This window comes from Clytia hemisphaerica, unplaced genomic scaffold, assembly GCF_902728285.1.
Source record: "Clytia hemisphaerica strain Z4C2 unplaced genomic scaffold, Clytia hemisphaerica genome assembly, whole genome shotgun sequence".
Lineage (NCBI taxonomy): Eukaryota > Metazoa > Cnidaria > Hydrozoa > Leptothecata > Clytiidae > Clytia > Clytia hemisphaerica.
Genome location: NW_027104522.1, coordinates 12,185 through 29,607, shown reverse-complemented (window position 1 = coordinate 29,607; position 17,423 = coordinate 12,185). Strand labels below are relative to the sequence as shown.

The window sequence follows — 17,423 nt, the reverse complement described above, 5'->3', positions numbered from 1 at the left end:
CCTCGCAAGTGCACTGATTTTCTGGCTAGCTTTCTTATAAATCATGTTAATGTGTGGCTCAAAAGTCAGACAGTTGTCAAAAGTTAATCCTAGGATCTTGCCTGAGTTGCTGTTAAAGATGCGTTCATTCTGTATAGTAATGAAGATTTCTTTGCTGGTATTGTTAGCTATCAACTCAGACTTGTCTGCATTTCCTTTCATTTGATTTTGGGTTATCCATTCAAAGATGATAGCAGCTCCATTCGAGAGCTCCTCACCAACCTGTTCCCAAGAGTCAGCTATCACAAAAGGTGTTGTATCGTCTGCATAATTCAGTACATTAGGAGTTAAAGCCTTAAGTCTGGGACCCGGTATATTGGGAAATTCAAAACGTATTTACACGTCTCCTGGGTTTAAAGAGTTAAGAGTAAGAAAGCGCGGCATCTATATCTTTGAGCTGGAAATATATCAGGGGGTGAAGTACACCTATCTTTCACGATACCCTAAATATTGTCTAGAAAGGGACGGGACGTGTACATACCAAGAAATCATTGAAGGAAAGATTGATCCAAGTTAAAGAGGATAACAAATCCATTCCAATATTCGGTAACTGATCTAACGAGTGCGCCTATGAAGAAGATCATAACCAATTAAATTGTAGCCGAATAGTGGAGTAAGTAAAGTAATGAGTCAACGACCCAAAGGCTCCTCTCTCGATAGCTATCTACCCAAAGGTAAGGTAGGGCGCTACCTTTTCTCCCTGGATTGCTCCACTTACCCTTGATCCTTCTCTTAATTGCCGAGCATCAAGCAGAGAGGCATCAAACACCACTTTGGGAATCTTTGGTATAACCCGGCTGGGAGTTGAACCCACAACCGAAACCTTGCGCACCGTAGCCGGGTGCTCTACCAATACACTACACTACGGTCGTATAAGTAAGTAAGGGCGGTTTAAACGTGACATATGAACCCGATTTCAATTTTGATAAACGGGAAATGGTTCTACCTGTACATGATCTTAAATAGTGGAATAGTTTAGTAAGTAAAGTAATAAGTCTACAACCGCAGTCGGAGGCGACCCGAAGGCTCCTCTTTCGATAGCTATCTACCCGAAGGTAGGGTAGGGCGTAAATCAGACTAATGGCGACTACTAAGTGGGTTGACGCCGTCCAAAATTCCCCTAGACCTTTTATTCCTTGACTTTATCTTTGTTGGATCTTTCTCCCTTCATTCTATTTCCAAAATATCTTCTTAAATACGCATACACGTTTCTTTTTTATAAGAACAATCTATATAAGAACATAGAATTCTATGGCAAAATAACAAAGAATAAGTTAAGAACATTTCAACCCTTCGCAGACTTTAAAACACCCAATTTCTTAGGAAAATACTAAAAAAAATGACCAATGCAGATTCTAACATAGAGAGAACATTTCACGTTTTACTGAAAGTTTGTTCGAAGTAAGGGGACTAGATAATTTCAAACAGTTTATTCTGGTAAAAGTTACTGACTTTAAAAAATTAGGCGCGTTTCAATTTTTCAGGACCCCCCTTGGATTCTTTTCTCATTTTTTTGGACCATCCTAGATTTCCGACCTCGTATACTAACCACCCTGATTCTTACACTCGAAAAACCTGAACCCCCTGGATTTTTTATTTCCCAGACCACCAAGGACGTCACACCTCTTCAAAATAGGGGGGTATAGACTATTTCTGGAATAGCCCAATTCAAAATCCTAAATCCTGGCCAAATGCGTACGGTAATTTGAAATACGATGTACCTTATCGGGGAAAACTTCGTCGGGGAAAATTTTTGTCGGGGAAAATATTCGTCACTTGTCCAAAATTTCGTCACTTTTCCCCGAAGAAGTTTTCCCCGATAAGGTACATCGTGGTCACTTTTTCTAGTCGTTAAAATCTTTCAAAAAAAAGGTTCGAAAGGTCTCTTGAAAGCATTGATTTGATTTAAAGAAGAGAAGATCACATTTAAAGAAAATTGCCTCTGTTCTCACAAAGTAAACATTTTACAATACAACATCTATTACGGAATATTGGAAATTAATCTAGCATTGCAGAAATATTTGAAGACTTTGAACTATCAAGGTGTGACTAAGTCATCCTGTACATATTCCTTATACCGTTTCTTGTAAAATGGCTGATTGTGGGCGAAAATGACGTCACACGGAATGGGTTATACAAAATAATTTCATGATTCCATAGGCTGAGAATTCGATGAACACAAATTCGAATTAGCGAGAGAATAAAATAAATTAAAAAAAGATCTCCTCAACGTCATAGGGGGTACAAATTCTTTCTGGAATAGCCCAATATAAAACAACACACTCGACTCGTCACAAAATGACAGGAAAGAGAAGATATTGTCTTGAGAAAGGATTGCATGGTTCAACTATTAGTTCACGAAAGTGTTTAATTTATTGTATCGATACAACATTTATCCCATGCAAAAGGATTGTCATTATATATTCAATACACTAGACAAATTATGCCAGCTAAAGCCAACCCAATATAAAATCGAAAGTTTCCCAGCTTCAAATCTGCACCGCTACTCGAATAGCTGCCTGGCTCATTGGTGTCGTTATCACTGTCCTTTTTTGTGTTCATTCCCAAAGTCTCCGCTTCATTGTCTGAAGAATCGAGTTTGAAAGTAGATAGGTTTCCTTCATCTGTACTTAATGTTGGATCTTCATCTTCTTCAGAACCACCTCCTCCTAAGAGGCTTTCTTCTCCTATGGGATTCGCCGCCTCAGTGCCAGTATCGTTATATTTGATCAGGGGCGGTAGGGTGGTTTCTACAGCGGTTGGTAGGGTGGTTTCTACGACGGGTGGTAGCGTGGGTTTTAAAACTGGTGGTATGTTTAGCATTGTAAAATCAAAGGTTATTGTAGTCTTTGTTGGACCTCCAGTTTCTTCACCACCCATAGGGTCGCCTTCTTCACCGCCCATAGGCCCGCCTTCTTCGCCACCATGGTGAGGAGGTAAATCACCACTCGAATCAACCCATTCTGTTTCGGGCAAAAGGAAGCTGAAAGCAGAAACGAGTTGATAATTCGCTGTCGATGTCATTAAGGTAATAAAAAGAATCGTGGATATCTTCATGATTGTGTCTTCCAATTGCGTTTCTTTAATTTAGAAGTTGGTTTGCCTGGCCGCTACAAATTACTTGTGGAGAAAGTAAAAACAATAGATGCATGTGATATTGTTTTAAAGCTGTGTGTATTTTAAAGTCGTCGGTAACGAAAATAACTGTGACGAGGTTTCCAAAGTTGTTCGTAGTTCAAAACCCTTATAGAATAAAAGTGACTTTACATTGACGATGATGGTGAAGGTGGTTTAGCCACATTGAAGAACCAATAATATTTGATGTGCTTTTGGTGGGTTACCGCTCTTTTATTTGATATGCACTTTACCTGTTATCTGCATGTGCAATCAATCAATGGCTCCATATGTGTTAAAGAAATGTTGAGGCGTCTGTTGATAGTGTGGAAAGAAATGGGAAAAGCAGCTCTCTTCGTATCGGGATCAGCCTGTTTTTAATGGAAGTGTCGCCGAAGATTTAGTTTTTCATCCACACTATGTATTTACAAAGGATGGTTAGTTCTTCCGTTAGCAATATTTTTTTTCCAAAAAACATACTTTTGCAGTATGATGAGAAAGATTTTTCCTATGGCATGGTCATCAAATGTCATTTAAAATAGAAGCCTAACGGGTATCAATGGCTAATTGTATGTTTTAGAATCCGAAAAAGGTTAAACTAACTTATTGCTTGGTCTAATGAAAATACCTTATCGGGGAAAAAAATGTCGGAGTTTTGTTTAGTCGGGTTTTTTTTTCGTCACCTAAAGGCATTTTTGTTACTTTCCCCCGACATTTTTCCCGATAAGGTAGCTAAAGCCGGCGTTATGATATTTTATCGGACCATGGCTGAATATCGGTTAGATTAATTTAAATTTATGAATCGAGGAGTATTCCTGAGTATTAATCTCAAAGATTAAAGACTTTTGAAAAATTGAATAAATGAAAAAGAAAGACAAATATGAAAAAAATGAAGGTTTTTTCTACTGGTTCGAAATCTGTAACAAAACACCTTTTAGGAATAAATTAGCCTCGCTTAAGTTAAATTATTGTACACATTTTTTATATTTTCCTTGGATAAAAAGTTATAGTCCTTTGAAGTAGGCCTAAAACGACCAAAAATGATGAAAACAGCACAAATAACCTACTTCACAGTGCAGTAATCTTCTATTAGAAAGATTATGAAAAATCTGAACAAAGATGAGCAAGATTCAAATATTCCAAAAAGTCTAATGTCATAATTTTTGAAACACTAGACTACAAAGAATCCTCATTTTTTCATCTTCATTTTTCAACATTTCAGAAATCTTTAATCTTTTAGATAAATCTCCTTCAACAACATCAGCAATTTTTAAATATGTTGACAAAGTACTCTATACCAAGGTAGAGCTAAATTCAAAATTTATTTTCCTTTAAAAAAAATAAAACATAACGAAACTGTTTCATGCCAGAGAAATTGTCAAAAAAGTAAAGTGCCCTTATACTTTTGACTTGTACCTTGTGAAAAGGTCATTTTTAACTTAGAACCTTGTGTAAATTCTGACTAAACAGGTAATCATGAATATCTGTCTTATAAAAAAACATAAAAATAAAAACAAATCGATCGAATCGAGCATATCAATTTCACGTTCACGGTCTACACGTTTTTTTATAAGCAAATCCAACATTTTTTAAGCCTTCGGATGTTCTTAACTTTTTGAGTTTTAAGCCTAAAAATGCTCTTAACATTTTCTTATTTTCCTCATTTTTTATGTATTTTTGTCCATTTGCCTAATAAATTGGCTCCTCGAAGCCTTAACTTGTTCTTAACATTTTGGCCATCGAAGCCTTATGTTCTTATTAGTTTGTTCTTAAAAAAGAGAGTATACCACAGATTTTGACTTATTTTTAAACTATTCTAATGAAAAAAGGCTATTAATTTTACACATGATCTGACGAATGAGAAATACCGCCGGGTTACCGCCGGACTACGCGGTAAATAGATTGATATCTGTGCCTAAATGAAAAAAGACGTGTAGTTATTGGTGGGGTCATATGCTTGATTAATGGGCGCTTTAACGTTTGCTGATTTTGATCTCACTTTTTGGTGGGTGCTTGGCCCCATATTGCGCACTATAAGTTTTTTTGAGTTTACCCTTTGAAATCTTTTTTGAGCCAAAATTTTCCGGTTTTCTGTTCTCCGTCTAAGCCGTGAACAATCTACACCAGGGAACAAAATACACGTTTTTTTATAAGGAATCTTGACTTGGCTCCGAGTCTAGAGTTCCTTATTTTTACAAAGAAGTTCAGCCTCAAAGCTCTTTCTCGAGTTCCTTATTTACTTAACTGCTAAGATTGAATTTGTTAAGTATGTAACTTATGTATAAGTATAATAGACTAAAGTACAGAGTTATTGAATGTTGTTTCGTTTGTCATCTTTTTGTTTAGCTTTTGTAAATGTGTGTAACTTCAAGTTTCTTAACTTGTTATCATCCTGAGGAGTTTCTTAACAATTTCTTATTTTTCGGGCAATTTTTAGCATCAAGTTCCTTATAAACGTGTTCCTTATAAAAATAAACGTGTAGCCTTTCATATATTTTTATCAAGACAAATGAATCAGGAGTGTTTTCAATTTAAAAGAAAAGTTATCTTGAAAATTACAAATGGGTCGTTCTAGCCAACCGTATCTTGCCTTTTATACCTATCGGGTACGTATCTAAACACTTTGAAAGGAAACGCCCTATTTCAATAATAACTTTTTGATGACAATTTGATCACTGGAACTCTTAACTCTTTAAGTGCCAATGTCGTATATATCAAACATGGGCTATGTTAGGAGGGCGAAGCCCTCCTGTAATGCCCAGTTTGAGTTAGAAATCGTAATTTTTGGTCTAACTCGTAGGAATTGGTTTGGGCTTCAGAACTCGCAATTTGGAGCTCCGTTTTTCAATATCTCAAGAGGTTTTTTTTTTTGGGGGGCGGGGGGCGGGGGGGATATTTACTTTTATCGAAAATAGGGGAAATTCAATAAGGGAATAGGTACAGATTTATGATAGAGGGGTATAGGACCCTCAACAGAAAGTCTTTTCAAAAACCCTATCAAGAAATCCAAAATATTCGACAAAAGACAACTTCTAAGTGATAAGAAAGTTATCTAAAAAGGCTTTCGAATGTTTTTTATCTGATCTAATGGCACCTTTTCAATACGTTACTTCTAAATTTTCCAATTTTCTTTAGACTTAAACTATGCAAGTCTGGCTCGGCAAAGTGAAAATAAAAACCTAATTAAAAAAAACAAAGAAAGAAAGTTCAAAATCAAACCATTTGATTGGCTCTTCTTTCAAATAAGACGACTCAAAAAGTCCAAACAAATACTACTATCAGATTGGAGTACGTTTATGAGACATGGATAGATATAGTCTATATCAGTATAAAAGACAAGACTTAAACGTAGAGATCACATCCTCGGCATAAAGGTGTCAACAGCAAAGTACACTATAACTGCTAATAAGGCAAACTGGAATAAGATTGTATCAGAAAAAATGTCGATGGCAACAATCCTTCGCATCGCTATGACAGTGATGATAACAAAATACCATTTCGTTTCTACTGGCATGCCACCAGGCGGCTTCTTCTTGCCACCACCGGGCGGCGATCCAACAACAACGACGTCAACTACAACAACGACGTCAACTACAACAACCACAGATGCACCGCCTACCGTAAAAACCACCCTACCTTCCCCGATTAGATATAATGATACTGTCACAGAAATAGTAGACCTGTTAGGAGGAGGAGGTCCTGGAGAAGACGATGGTGTACCAAACGGGGACAATGTTGGAGGAAATAGAGGGACGGTAACCGATGGTGAAACGCCCAGAGATGGCGGTGAAAACGACGCAAATGCCAAAGGCTATTCGAGTAGTGCCGCAGATATGAAGCTAGGGAACTTCCGATTCTATATTGGGTTGGTATCCAGCTGGTTTCTTGTGTCTGGTTTATTGAGCATGTGACGACAAACATCGGTGCCAGGCAAAAAAGGATTTGTCATGTTTACTTAAAATAAATGTTCATTAGTTTAGCGTAATGTTTCAAAATAGAAAGCACTGACGGACTAATTGATGTGCTGACGTATTTGGTTTGCTGTCGTGGAAATAAGGACAAAGTGTTTTTTTGTTAAGGTTGTAAATAATTATAATCTTTTACAAAACCTTATTTTGCTCTAAATAGCCTTATTTTACCCTATGTTAACCTTATTTTTGTGTTTTCACATGTACAATTTGTGAATTAAGTCCCCCGTCTATTAAAACTTTGAAAATTTTCCAAATCCCCCCCCGTTTTATTCGACCCCCCCCCCCTTTATTTCGAGCCTAAGAGTACCCAAAATTTCTATTCGAATTGTTAGGAATTCCCCGTTAAAAATGAAAACACATTTCTACAAAACATAACTGCTATGAAAAACATCTCTATCTCAAAATCCAACAACGTTAGAGGGTATACCCTTAATATTTTTGTTGCTTTCTATCAAAATGGTAGGACAAGGTTTATTATGTGTCACTTTAAAGGCATTAAACATCATCAGGGGTTCTTTTCTGAATGAAAAATATGTTTAGCTTTAGATAATTAGCAAGTATCATTAGAGCTTAATTTAAATACTTAATTTTTCAAGTTATAAATTTTCTCCGAATTATAATAATGCGGACCTGGGTGGGGCCAGTGAATTAATGAGGACATAATATCGTTGGTTAATTGACAATACCAAACAGACAAAAAGAAGTCTTATGAAAACTTAAAGTCTATTTCAAATTAGCTAACAGTGTTTTTTCAAACCTCAATAACTTTTGATAGAATTTGAATGAAGTAGTGATTTTGTGCTCGTTGAAAAGAAAAACAGGAGTGGGATATTGTCAAAAAGGAAAAACTCAAAAAAGATTGGAAAATTAAGATTGAAAATCCGGGGGGGGTACTTGATTTCGAAACGACGGTATGTGCCGCGCAAAATCTGCTTTTCAAAATCTTTACCCAACCCTTATAGTGCACTATATTTCTCAGCTGTAAATCTGCGTGAAAGAAGAAGCTTGGGACATTTTCTGTTTCAAAGAAAAACTGAGAAAATTATTTTTGTCAGCTGTAATTATCAGACAATAGAAACTTTTTCAAACAAACGAGAAGTGAAAACCTTTCTTTTTATCAATTATTCTGATTTTGTTTTAAAATTCGACCCTTGCAGTGCAATCTCACAGAAACACACCCTTACAGTGCATTTTGGGGTACTGAAAAACCCCACCCTTAAGCGCAGCACATGACGTATGCCAGATAATATGAGTGCCCCCCCCCCCGGGGTTGAAAATTAGTTTTTTAAGCTGTATTTTTTGGTTGAATATATTTTTTTTCGTATTTATGACGTTCTAAGATTGAAGATTTTCTGATACAAAAATGAAGATCATAGCATTATTCTACAAGAAGCTGATTTTCTTCTTCATTTTTCATCTTCGTTTTTCCATTTTTTAATCTTTTTTCTTTTTTGCTAATACTCCACTCCAGATTATCTTTTTAACGAGCACGAAACCGCTTACTAATTCAAATCCTTTCGAAAGTTATTGAGGTTTGAAAAAACACTGCCAGTTAATTTGAAATATACTTTAAATGGATGCTTTTTTTATTATAATATCAATAATCTAAACAGGTATTCTGCTAAGTGACTGATACTAATCAAAAAGAGTCTCATAAAGTATTATATCAAAGTAGGCAAATATCAAGTTCCTACTTAATGTAAATTCAGACTATGCTTTTATCCTGAGATAGTGGATAAAAGCCTTTAAAGCCCCCAAAACAACATTAAGATTTGACCATTCGATAAATTGAGTGCTTAAATAGTATAAAGAGATGGTCAGAATCTACAATGATCAGGAAGACAGAACGAGTTGTGACCATCAAAAATACCTTCATAATCATGAACAAATAACTCAGTTTGCGACAGATGAAGTTTTTCCGAAATAAACATCACTGAAGATGATACTGATGAAGATTCTGGCTCTGACTCTTTTAGTTTCTTCCATGAAACACCAATACACCTTTGCTGGAATGCCCCCTGGCGGTTTTCCACTGTTTACAGATGCACCAACTACAACAACAACAACAATTTCAGATGGAGGATTGACTAAAGGTGGTGGTGGAGGGTTCCCATTCAATCCAAACCCACTAGATGTTACAAATGCACCATCCACAACAGAGCCTACCGAATCGCCAGCTACAACAACTTCAAATCCATATGGAGGATCGCTTGAGTATGTTGGCTTCGGTGGGGAATCGCTAGATGATGTTGGAGCCTCCGGCGGAGGAATCCCACCATTCCCAATTCTACCGGGTACAACAACAACAACCACCACAAGTCAGATGACCAGCGATGGGGAAGAAAATAGCGAGGTTACCGTGGCACAATATAAAAACGCGGCAGATGGTATTAATTCAAATTACGGTTTAAAACATCTCATGATGATAGTGACGGCAATCGTTGCGTGCATTGTGTTTTGATAAAACGTAAAAGACAATTGTGAAGATTCCCAAAAAAGCTGACATCTTTAATCATTTGAGTTTATACGTTTTCATATTAATTGAATGCTTGTAACTTTTAAATCATAACAAGAAGCCGGAGCGGCGTGAAGGTCCAGCTGACGTGGCAATAACCGAATGTCGTTCGTACCGGGTTCCGCAAACGCAAAAAAATTTCCTTCCCATCCTCCACTCTGAGCTTCTATTCTTTGACACTTTCTTTGTATTGCTAAGTTTTGAAAGTTTTTGATGCATTTCCCGAAATTTCGAAACTTTTGCCGCTGATGGGATTCGAACCCACTATATACAAAGCACCTTAACCACTCGGCCATCGAGTCACAACTGCATTAAGGAGTTCAAAGTTGCTTATAAACATGGTATTTACTCCAAACTCTACCCGGGGGCTAAACCCCTAACCAGGGGTCCCATCCCCAACCCTAGCCCTAACCCTACCTGACCCTACCTGAAACAACCCTTTAATCTAACCGGGAAATTTGACTCTACTACCAATTCAATCCAAAACATAGGTCAAACATCGCGCGGGTACGCGGGGCAAAAGTTCTAATTCAGCGGTTGGTTTAGCCTGGACTTGTTAATTTATTGCGCGCACAGGCCCCGACAAAGACACAATCTTTTCGATCAGTTGCTTTTTAAAGATCCATTCTGCTGCACGCTGGACCAATTATGAGTCAGTTTAATATTCGAAAAACTGTGTTTCTTTTCTTAGCCCTACTCCACTCACGATACTCTTTCTTTGGACTGTTACTATGAGTTTATTTCGAGAACAAACACACAAATAGAACGAGATTGAATGTCGAACTAATCGAGACAAGTCAAAAAGCTATTTTCGAAGGATTAATAGATTCCTCGAATAGCAAAATTTTGGGTACCAATAATCAACTGGCACTATTGGTTAGATAACAATTAACGTATTGCTTGCCAAAGCATTTTTACACGTGATTTTCGTTTCCCAGAAGGCCAAGAGAATAAAATTTGAAAATACGTCTTGTAAATTCTGCCTTCTCAATGTAAAAAGCGTGCCTGCTTTGTATATATCATCATATAAACAATATTTTTAACTTATTCCAAAATGAATTATATTGGGCTTTTCCAGAAAAAGATTTTACCCCCATTGTTGAGGATATTAATTTTTCGAAGTACCGAACCCCCTGGATATCCTACTTTATTAGCAAAGACCCCCTGGATATCCACTCTTACAAAATATGCTCAACCCCCTGGATCTCTTATAAAGATGCTTACCCCTGGGTATCGCATTTTTTACTTTTTACTTACCCCCTGGGTATCCGCTCCCTTGTAGATATTTAACCCCCTTGATATCCACTTTTGAGCAAAAATCGTTAACCCCCTGAACCCCTCCGATATCCTCAACAGGGGGCACGGACTATTTCTGGAAAAGCCCATTATAAGAGCGGTTATCTCCTACCTTTAAATTCAGTTTTGTATGTTTTTCTCCTGTCTGATACTCTTCGCGCAAAAGAATGCCATCATCTAAAACACAAGAAAGAAATATTTTGTTTGTTCTAGCCCAAAGCCAAGTCGATCCTAGGGTTGGTGTAGGGTTTTCAAGGTCAATCAATAAACTCTTCTCGAAACACATAAAATCATTTCGGGTCTAGTTTTAGGCTAAGAAAAAGAATAAATTCATTTTACTATCATTGGCAGTTTATATGGGTGAATTGCGCCAAATCTGTACCGTGGTTTCGTAAACAAAGCAAACTGTATTCAAAGTACCATAGAAGTGGATGTGTTAGGTATTAGAGCTTAAGTTTTTGTGGATTTGGTACTGTGGCAGAAAGTATCAGTCAGAGCTAAAAGTCACTTTTTGATATTTTATTTTGTCTTTGAAATATTAGCTCAAATCTGTGATGGACGGGACGTCCCGTCCGTCACGCATATGCCTATCTTCCTTCAACTCAATTTTAAATTTGGCCTTCTAAATTCTTGTCAATTTTATGTAAAAGTGTTACTCTATAATGGAAGTATATGATTTGAAAGTTACAAGCAATTTTCTTGAACCAAACTTGAGTTATAACTGAAAACGTGTGACAGATAGGACACAATTTTGTTGTTTTCAAAGCAAAGTTTAGTGTTTAAAGCTTCTTAGAGGAAACATTAATCAAAATTGTTACAGTTTTCTCCACTATTTGGTCACATCTTGATAGGAGAATACTCAAAATACAAAAATAAATTCTCAGAACATACAGTTCTTGAATAAATAAGCATCTTGTGCCGAATTCACCTTTGAAAACAACAAAATTATGTATGTCCCGTCCGTCACACATTTTCAGTTATAACTCAAATTTGGCATATGTGTGAATGCATATGCGTGACAGATGGGACGTCCCGTCTCTCAAAGATTTCTGCTAATATTTCAAAGACAAAACAAAGTATCAAAAAATGACTTAGTCCTGACTGATACCTTCTGTCGCAGTACCAGATCCACAAAAACTCAAGTTCTAATACCTAACACATCTACTTCTATGGCAATTTGAAGACAGTTTGTCTTGTTTTCAAAACCACGGTACAGATTTGGTGCAACTCACCCATGCTTCCCAAATTTTGTCACGAAAATAAAAACATTCAAAAAAGCTAATTAAAGTATCTCTTGGAAACAACACTTTGAAACGACGCCTTTTGTATGAAGGATGTACCCCTCTCCAGGTCTTTGGAAACTAAAAATCATATCGAATGAAAATTGTAAAGGAATTTTTATGATTATTCGTTCATTTCAAAGTCCATTCTAGGGAGGGGGTCATTTCTCAAGGGTAAGTGGATCAATCCAGGGAGAAAGAGTGGCGCCCTCCCCAACCTTCGGGTAGATAGCTATCAAAAGAGGAGCCTTCGGGTCGCCTCCGACTGCGGTCGTAGACTTACTACTTACTAGGGAGGGGTCATTTCTCTAAAAGAATTGACTTTCCCTGGCTCAGTGCCTTCTCCCATGAGACCAGCTGTTACATCAGATATACTATTGAGATGAAAATGTTGAGTTACCTGTACTACAGTCAATGGAATGACGTCTTTGTTCTTTGCTGATCAAATCTTGAATTACATCTTCCCTCATACGTTCATAAACATTATTCCATTGTTCACTGGTCTTGGCGTTTGCTGCACATTCCATTAATGTCTCTTTGGCCAGATTCTCCGGCACGTTGCGATTATATGAACCTTTGCGCTCTGCACTAAACTGATGTAATACTTTATGCAATTCAACTATTTTTGAGAGTGGTATGATTTTCTTCCGGGAGCCTCTCTTAAGGTTCATCGACATCGAGGCTGAGGGATTGAAGGACAAATCTTCTTGGGAACAAAATTCGTCGATTTCATCAGGGTCCGGAGATAGTGTTTTAGTTGATTCAGCTAACTGTGCTTCTCTTATTTCTCTACGCATATTCTCATCTTCAATTTCTGTAAAATGAAAAGGAACCTGAAGATGTTAGAGATTTTTAAGAAATGCAGATATCATCCAATTTTAAGTCAATGAGGGGGTGGGTAAAGTTATTTAAGCTGCATTAACATATGACCCTACTTACTTTAACCCTACTTGAATTTCTAATTAAAACCTTTTTGTGAATCAACTAAAGGGCCCATTCTTTCTAGAATACGAGCGGAAAATAAAGAAAAAATGTTTCTTGTAAAACTACATTCTACGATAACTTGACTTTAAGGTCGAAGCAAACACAAGGCAGACAAGGAAATTGGATAGTACTACATTACCTAAGAGAACATTCCTCCATGGTCTACGCTCAGCAGTTGGTATGATACCTAAAAGATGTAGAAATATTTTATTACAAGATGAGTGCAAATAGTTGGAGTTATTTCACAGTTTTTATGTCTACTATTCAACTTTGGATATATTTAGAAAGTTGTAAAGTAACTTGACATAAAAAGTGGTGGTCGAAGCTTACGGAGAATGGCTGAAATAGCAAGGCAAGAATAAATTGAGTTTTGCTTAAGATCATTTAAGGTATTATGTAGACTAAAATAATTACACAATCCATAACCTAATTATACCGGGTGTTTCAAAAAAAAGTGTAAAAATTTGAGTTAAGATTGTGAAAAAACTAAAATCATTATAGATCACACTTTTTCGAAAGATAATTTTTTCGAATTTTCTTCATAATTTCAAAACAGGTGAAACAAATTTAAAGTACCTATGATAGCTCAAAATTTAAGTATTAAGCCTTTCTTCTTTCCAATAGTGAAAAGTTTAGATTTATAACAGTTTTATTTTTCTCACAACCTCACTTTAAACTTCTACACTTTTTTCTGAATCACCCGGTACCAAATTTTATCATACTTTCATGGTCAATATCAATGATATTGATCCCCTCTTGCGGGACAGTGGTCTTCAGACCTCCCTCCTTGTCAACCGACCCATAGGTTTCAACACTTGTATATTTTGAACAAGAATGGCCAATCCAACCAATTGATTTATATGAATAAGGGATATTCTCAACCACTGGGTATGAGAAATCAGGATAAACAACTTCTGGTTGTGGTTTTGGATTCTGAATGTGGTTCAACTTAAAGTTCCATTGTGTACTGAAAAAAGGAAAACATTTCATGTTTTTAAATTTGGGTAAAATAAAAGTTAAAACAGCAACCTGCGACTTCTAATGATACCATGTGATATTTAAGTTAAGATAAGATTCTATTTTTATAAAAAAATTTAAAACTTTTAAGACTAATCAAACTTTTTGTTTAAGCGTTTAGAAAATGAGCTATGACTATGTGTAATTATCAGAAGTAGCCTGGAAAATTATTGACAAAAAACTGTTTGTTAAATCTGATCTTTCTAATTTCTATGATAGTTTGTCAGGAGATACTAGCAGTTTAGATTTTTTGAATATTTTTCAGACTTTTCGTAATTTTTCAAAAAAATAAAAAATGTTATCATTTGAAGAAAATTTCCTTGGTTTGATTATTTATGCATTCTATCAATTGTCTTAATGTTTGCTCAATTAATAAAGTAGCTTTGTCTAAAAATCTTTAAAGGTATCAATTACAATTTGTACAAAACATTTTATGCTGCAAAAATCAGCATTTTTGAGAAAAATGGTCCCGAGAAGACAAAATTTGTCTTGAGAAGGAAGACCTTCTTTTTTTGCAAAAGTTCCAGAAATGAAAATCAAGGGATAATGATAATTGAATACTATCCACTGAGAATCCGCGGCACTGTGGTAAAGCTCCCTTTCCTAAATCCCTTTGCGTACTCTTCGTTTGAGAAAACGATTGACAGATTAAAATTTTTCACCCTTGTGGGAGCTCGCAGACATTCTGCGAGCATTCTCGGCTCAATCCTCGGACCCCGCTAAACTGGTATATAGAACTCAGCTGTGGCAGATCATTTCAATGGAAGTTGTTGGAATGTTTACAAGGCTCTTGACAGAAAATTCTTTGTTTGATTGTCAATGATGACAGTGACGTTATTAATTCTGTTAGATTTGACAAATTGATGTTTGTAAGTGAACTTAATACCATGAGTGGTCCTAAATCCGACAGCCCTGCCTAAATCTGACCCCCAAATAACTGCTATGAAAAAAAATTTTATGTTTACAAACATTCCCTCTCCAAGTTGAACAATAAACTATTGCAAGAACTCTTGAAACAAAACATCTAACAAGATTACTATAATGTCAAGATGTCATCTAATGTGATCAAATAAGTGTGAGTCGTAAAAATAATTACCTCTATTATTCTGAATCTGTTGCTCGTGTTTAAAACGTTAACAATTTTGTAACAAAAAATTATGTTTTGTATAAGAAGCAATTACATATTGTTATTTGTTCAATTGGTTCAGTTATCAAATCTCTGTTTAGTTGACACTTTGGTCCCGTGTGTTTGATTTGGGAACGCGAAATGCGAATGCGAACTACCGATGTCTAAAATTTTCAATATATCTCCAGAACTAATAGATTTTTTGAAATTCTGTGAAAAGGTCCTTAAGTTCCTGAATAGTTTTACTATGTCCTGTGAAAAAATCATAACCATCAGTGAAATACTCGTTAATCTATTTGCCGCCATCTTGTTTTAGAATGAGAATTATTTTCGGTTCCAGTTCCCACGGTCATTTTTTCATCCAATCAGATCGCGCGATATCACTTTTGCTTTCTCTAGTCCAATAAGACTGCTGGATTTGAGTCATGTGACATCTCTATTGAAAAACCCGCGCGGAATAAAATAGAAATACAGGGGGTCACACTACTTTATTTTTTATTTTATTTTTTATTTATTCTTTATTTAACGTTGNGGGGTTTTAACAAGAGCAGCCACCGGCTAGGAAGTATGAAATATCTGTTCTTGAGGTCCCTTTCCCCTGGAAAAAACTATCTGTTGTGTATCCTGGGCTCTCCTGGATTATATCATCTGTTCTGGGAAAAAAATGGGACTCCTGGAAAATTTATATCTGTTCTCCAGAAATATTATGCTCCAGGAAAAATATAACAGCTATTCTCTAAGAAAGTTAAAATGCTCCTTTTAAGAAAATTATGAAGCTCCCTGGAAAAAAAAATCTGGCATCTGCTTTTGTTTTTCACAATTTAGCTCCTGGATTTTTTAACAGATTGTCCGCTGGAAAATTGTATGTGTTTTTTAATAAAATGTGCTCCTGGATTTTAAGAACAGATGTCTTTAAGGCGACCCCTGGATTTTACCTGGGTGTTTTGTGGAAAGTTTCTCCTAGATTTATCCATGAAATTTACTCTCTTGGAAAAAAAGAACAGTGTAGCACGAACGTGCAAAAGATATTATTTATTTATAAGAAAAGCAATTAAAAAAAAAAAAAATTATTATACGCATAGGTCATTATGACCTCATTTTTCAATTAGTTTTTTATATTTATCAATTAATGTCTCCCGTGAGCATTCGAGAGCTCGCATATCAGATCTCACTTTTCAGCTTTTTTCACTCTCATTCAATCACATATCATAAGGCGTGAGTGTGGTATGAAGAGATCAGAATGTTTTCAAGAACTCAGTGAATAAATTTGTCAATCAAGTTTTCTACATTCATTTTGAACATTTGCATTGATCATTTGAACATTTACATTTACAATTACATTGAACCATTTGGAATTATTTTCACATATCAATTCACATTTGGCAGGCTGGTAAGCTAATATTTTCTAAACTTTATTTTATATCAAGGCTTTGTCAACTCAAATTTTCTAAAGTAAGTTTTTCAATCAAATTTGTAATTTATCAACTTAGATCAATTTGTATCAAATTTATTTTTCAGTTTGAACATACATACATTCAATTCATAACGTTACGAACACCTGTGTCCGATAATTCCACATTCAAACAGCACAAATATCAATTGTCGCCGACGCTCAACAAACCGTCATCCGACATCAAGTCAACTGTCGCCGATGCTCAACAAACCATCGTCCGACATCAAACCAATCGTCGCCGACACTCAACAAACTGTCGTACGACATTTAACCAATCGTTGCTGACGCTCAACAAACCGTCGCACACAGACTCAAGCTGACGTTCACGTCATCCAATCAATTTGACACACCCATATATCAAATCAATGAGAAGGAGTGATCGTTTGAAGACAAAAGACCAAATCAATTATAAGACCTTTTGTAAAATCGTGAAAGAACAACCTCCTACATCAGAAGTAGCTATCCCACACGCAATGGCTGCTGAAATTGCATCGTTAGCCATCGATTACAAGATCGTTCACGCTGAGCTTGCAGACTTCATAGACGAGCATCAAGTTGATCCATCAGCAAGCATCAAATCCCTGGATAAAGATTTCACATCTTTAGAGAAATTAAGGAACACCCTTCG

The 17,423-nt window shown here is 36.1% G+C and overlaps 1 protein-coding gene across 1 annotated transcript in view; it reads right to left on the bottom strand.

Annotated features, from left to right (window-relative positions):
• The window catches only part of LOC136821946 (uncharacterized), a 31,899-nt gene extending 14,837 nt beyond the window's left edge, over positions 1-17,062 (bottom strand). Inside the window, exons 1-6 of the mRNA XM_067078167.1 lie at positions 17,007-17,062; positions 13,922-14,166; positions 13,339-13,386; positions 12,616-13,029; positions 11,048-11,112; positions 521-607 (exon numbers count right to left, since the gene is read on the bottom strand). Coding sequence (XP_066934268.1) covers positions 521-607; positions 11,048-11,112; positions 12,616-13,029; positions 13,339-13,386; positions 13,922-14,166; positions 17,007-17,062 — 915 coding nt within the window. The remainder of the gene's footprint in view (positions 1-520; positions 608-11,047; positions 11,113-12,615; positions 13,030-13,338; positions 13,387-13,921; positions 14,167-17,006) is intronic.
• Between the last annotated feature and the right edge of the window lie 361 nt (positions 17,063-17,423).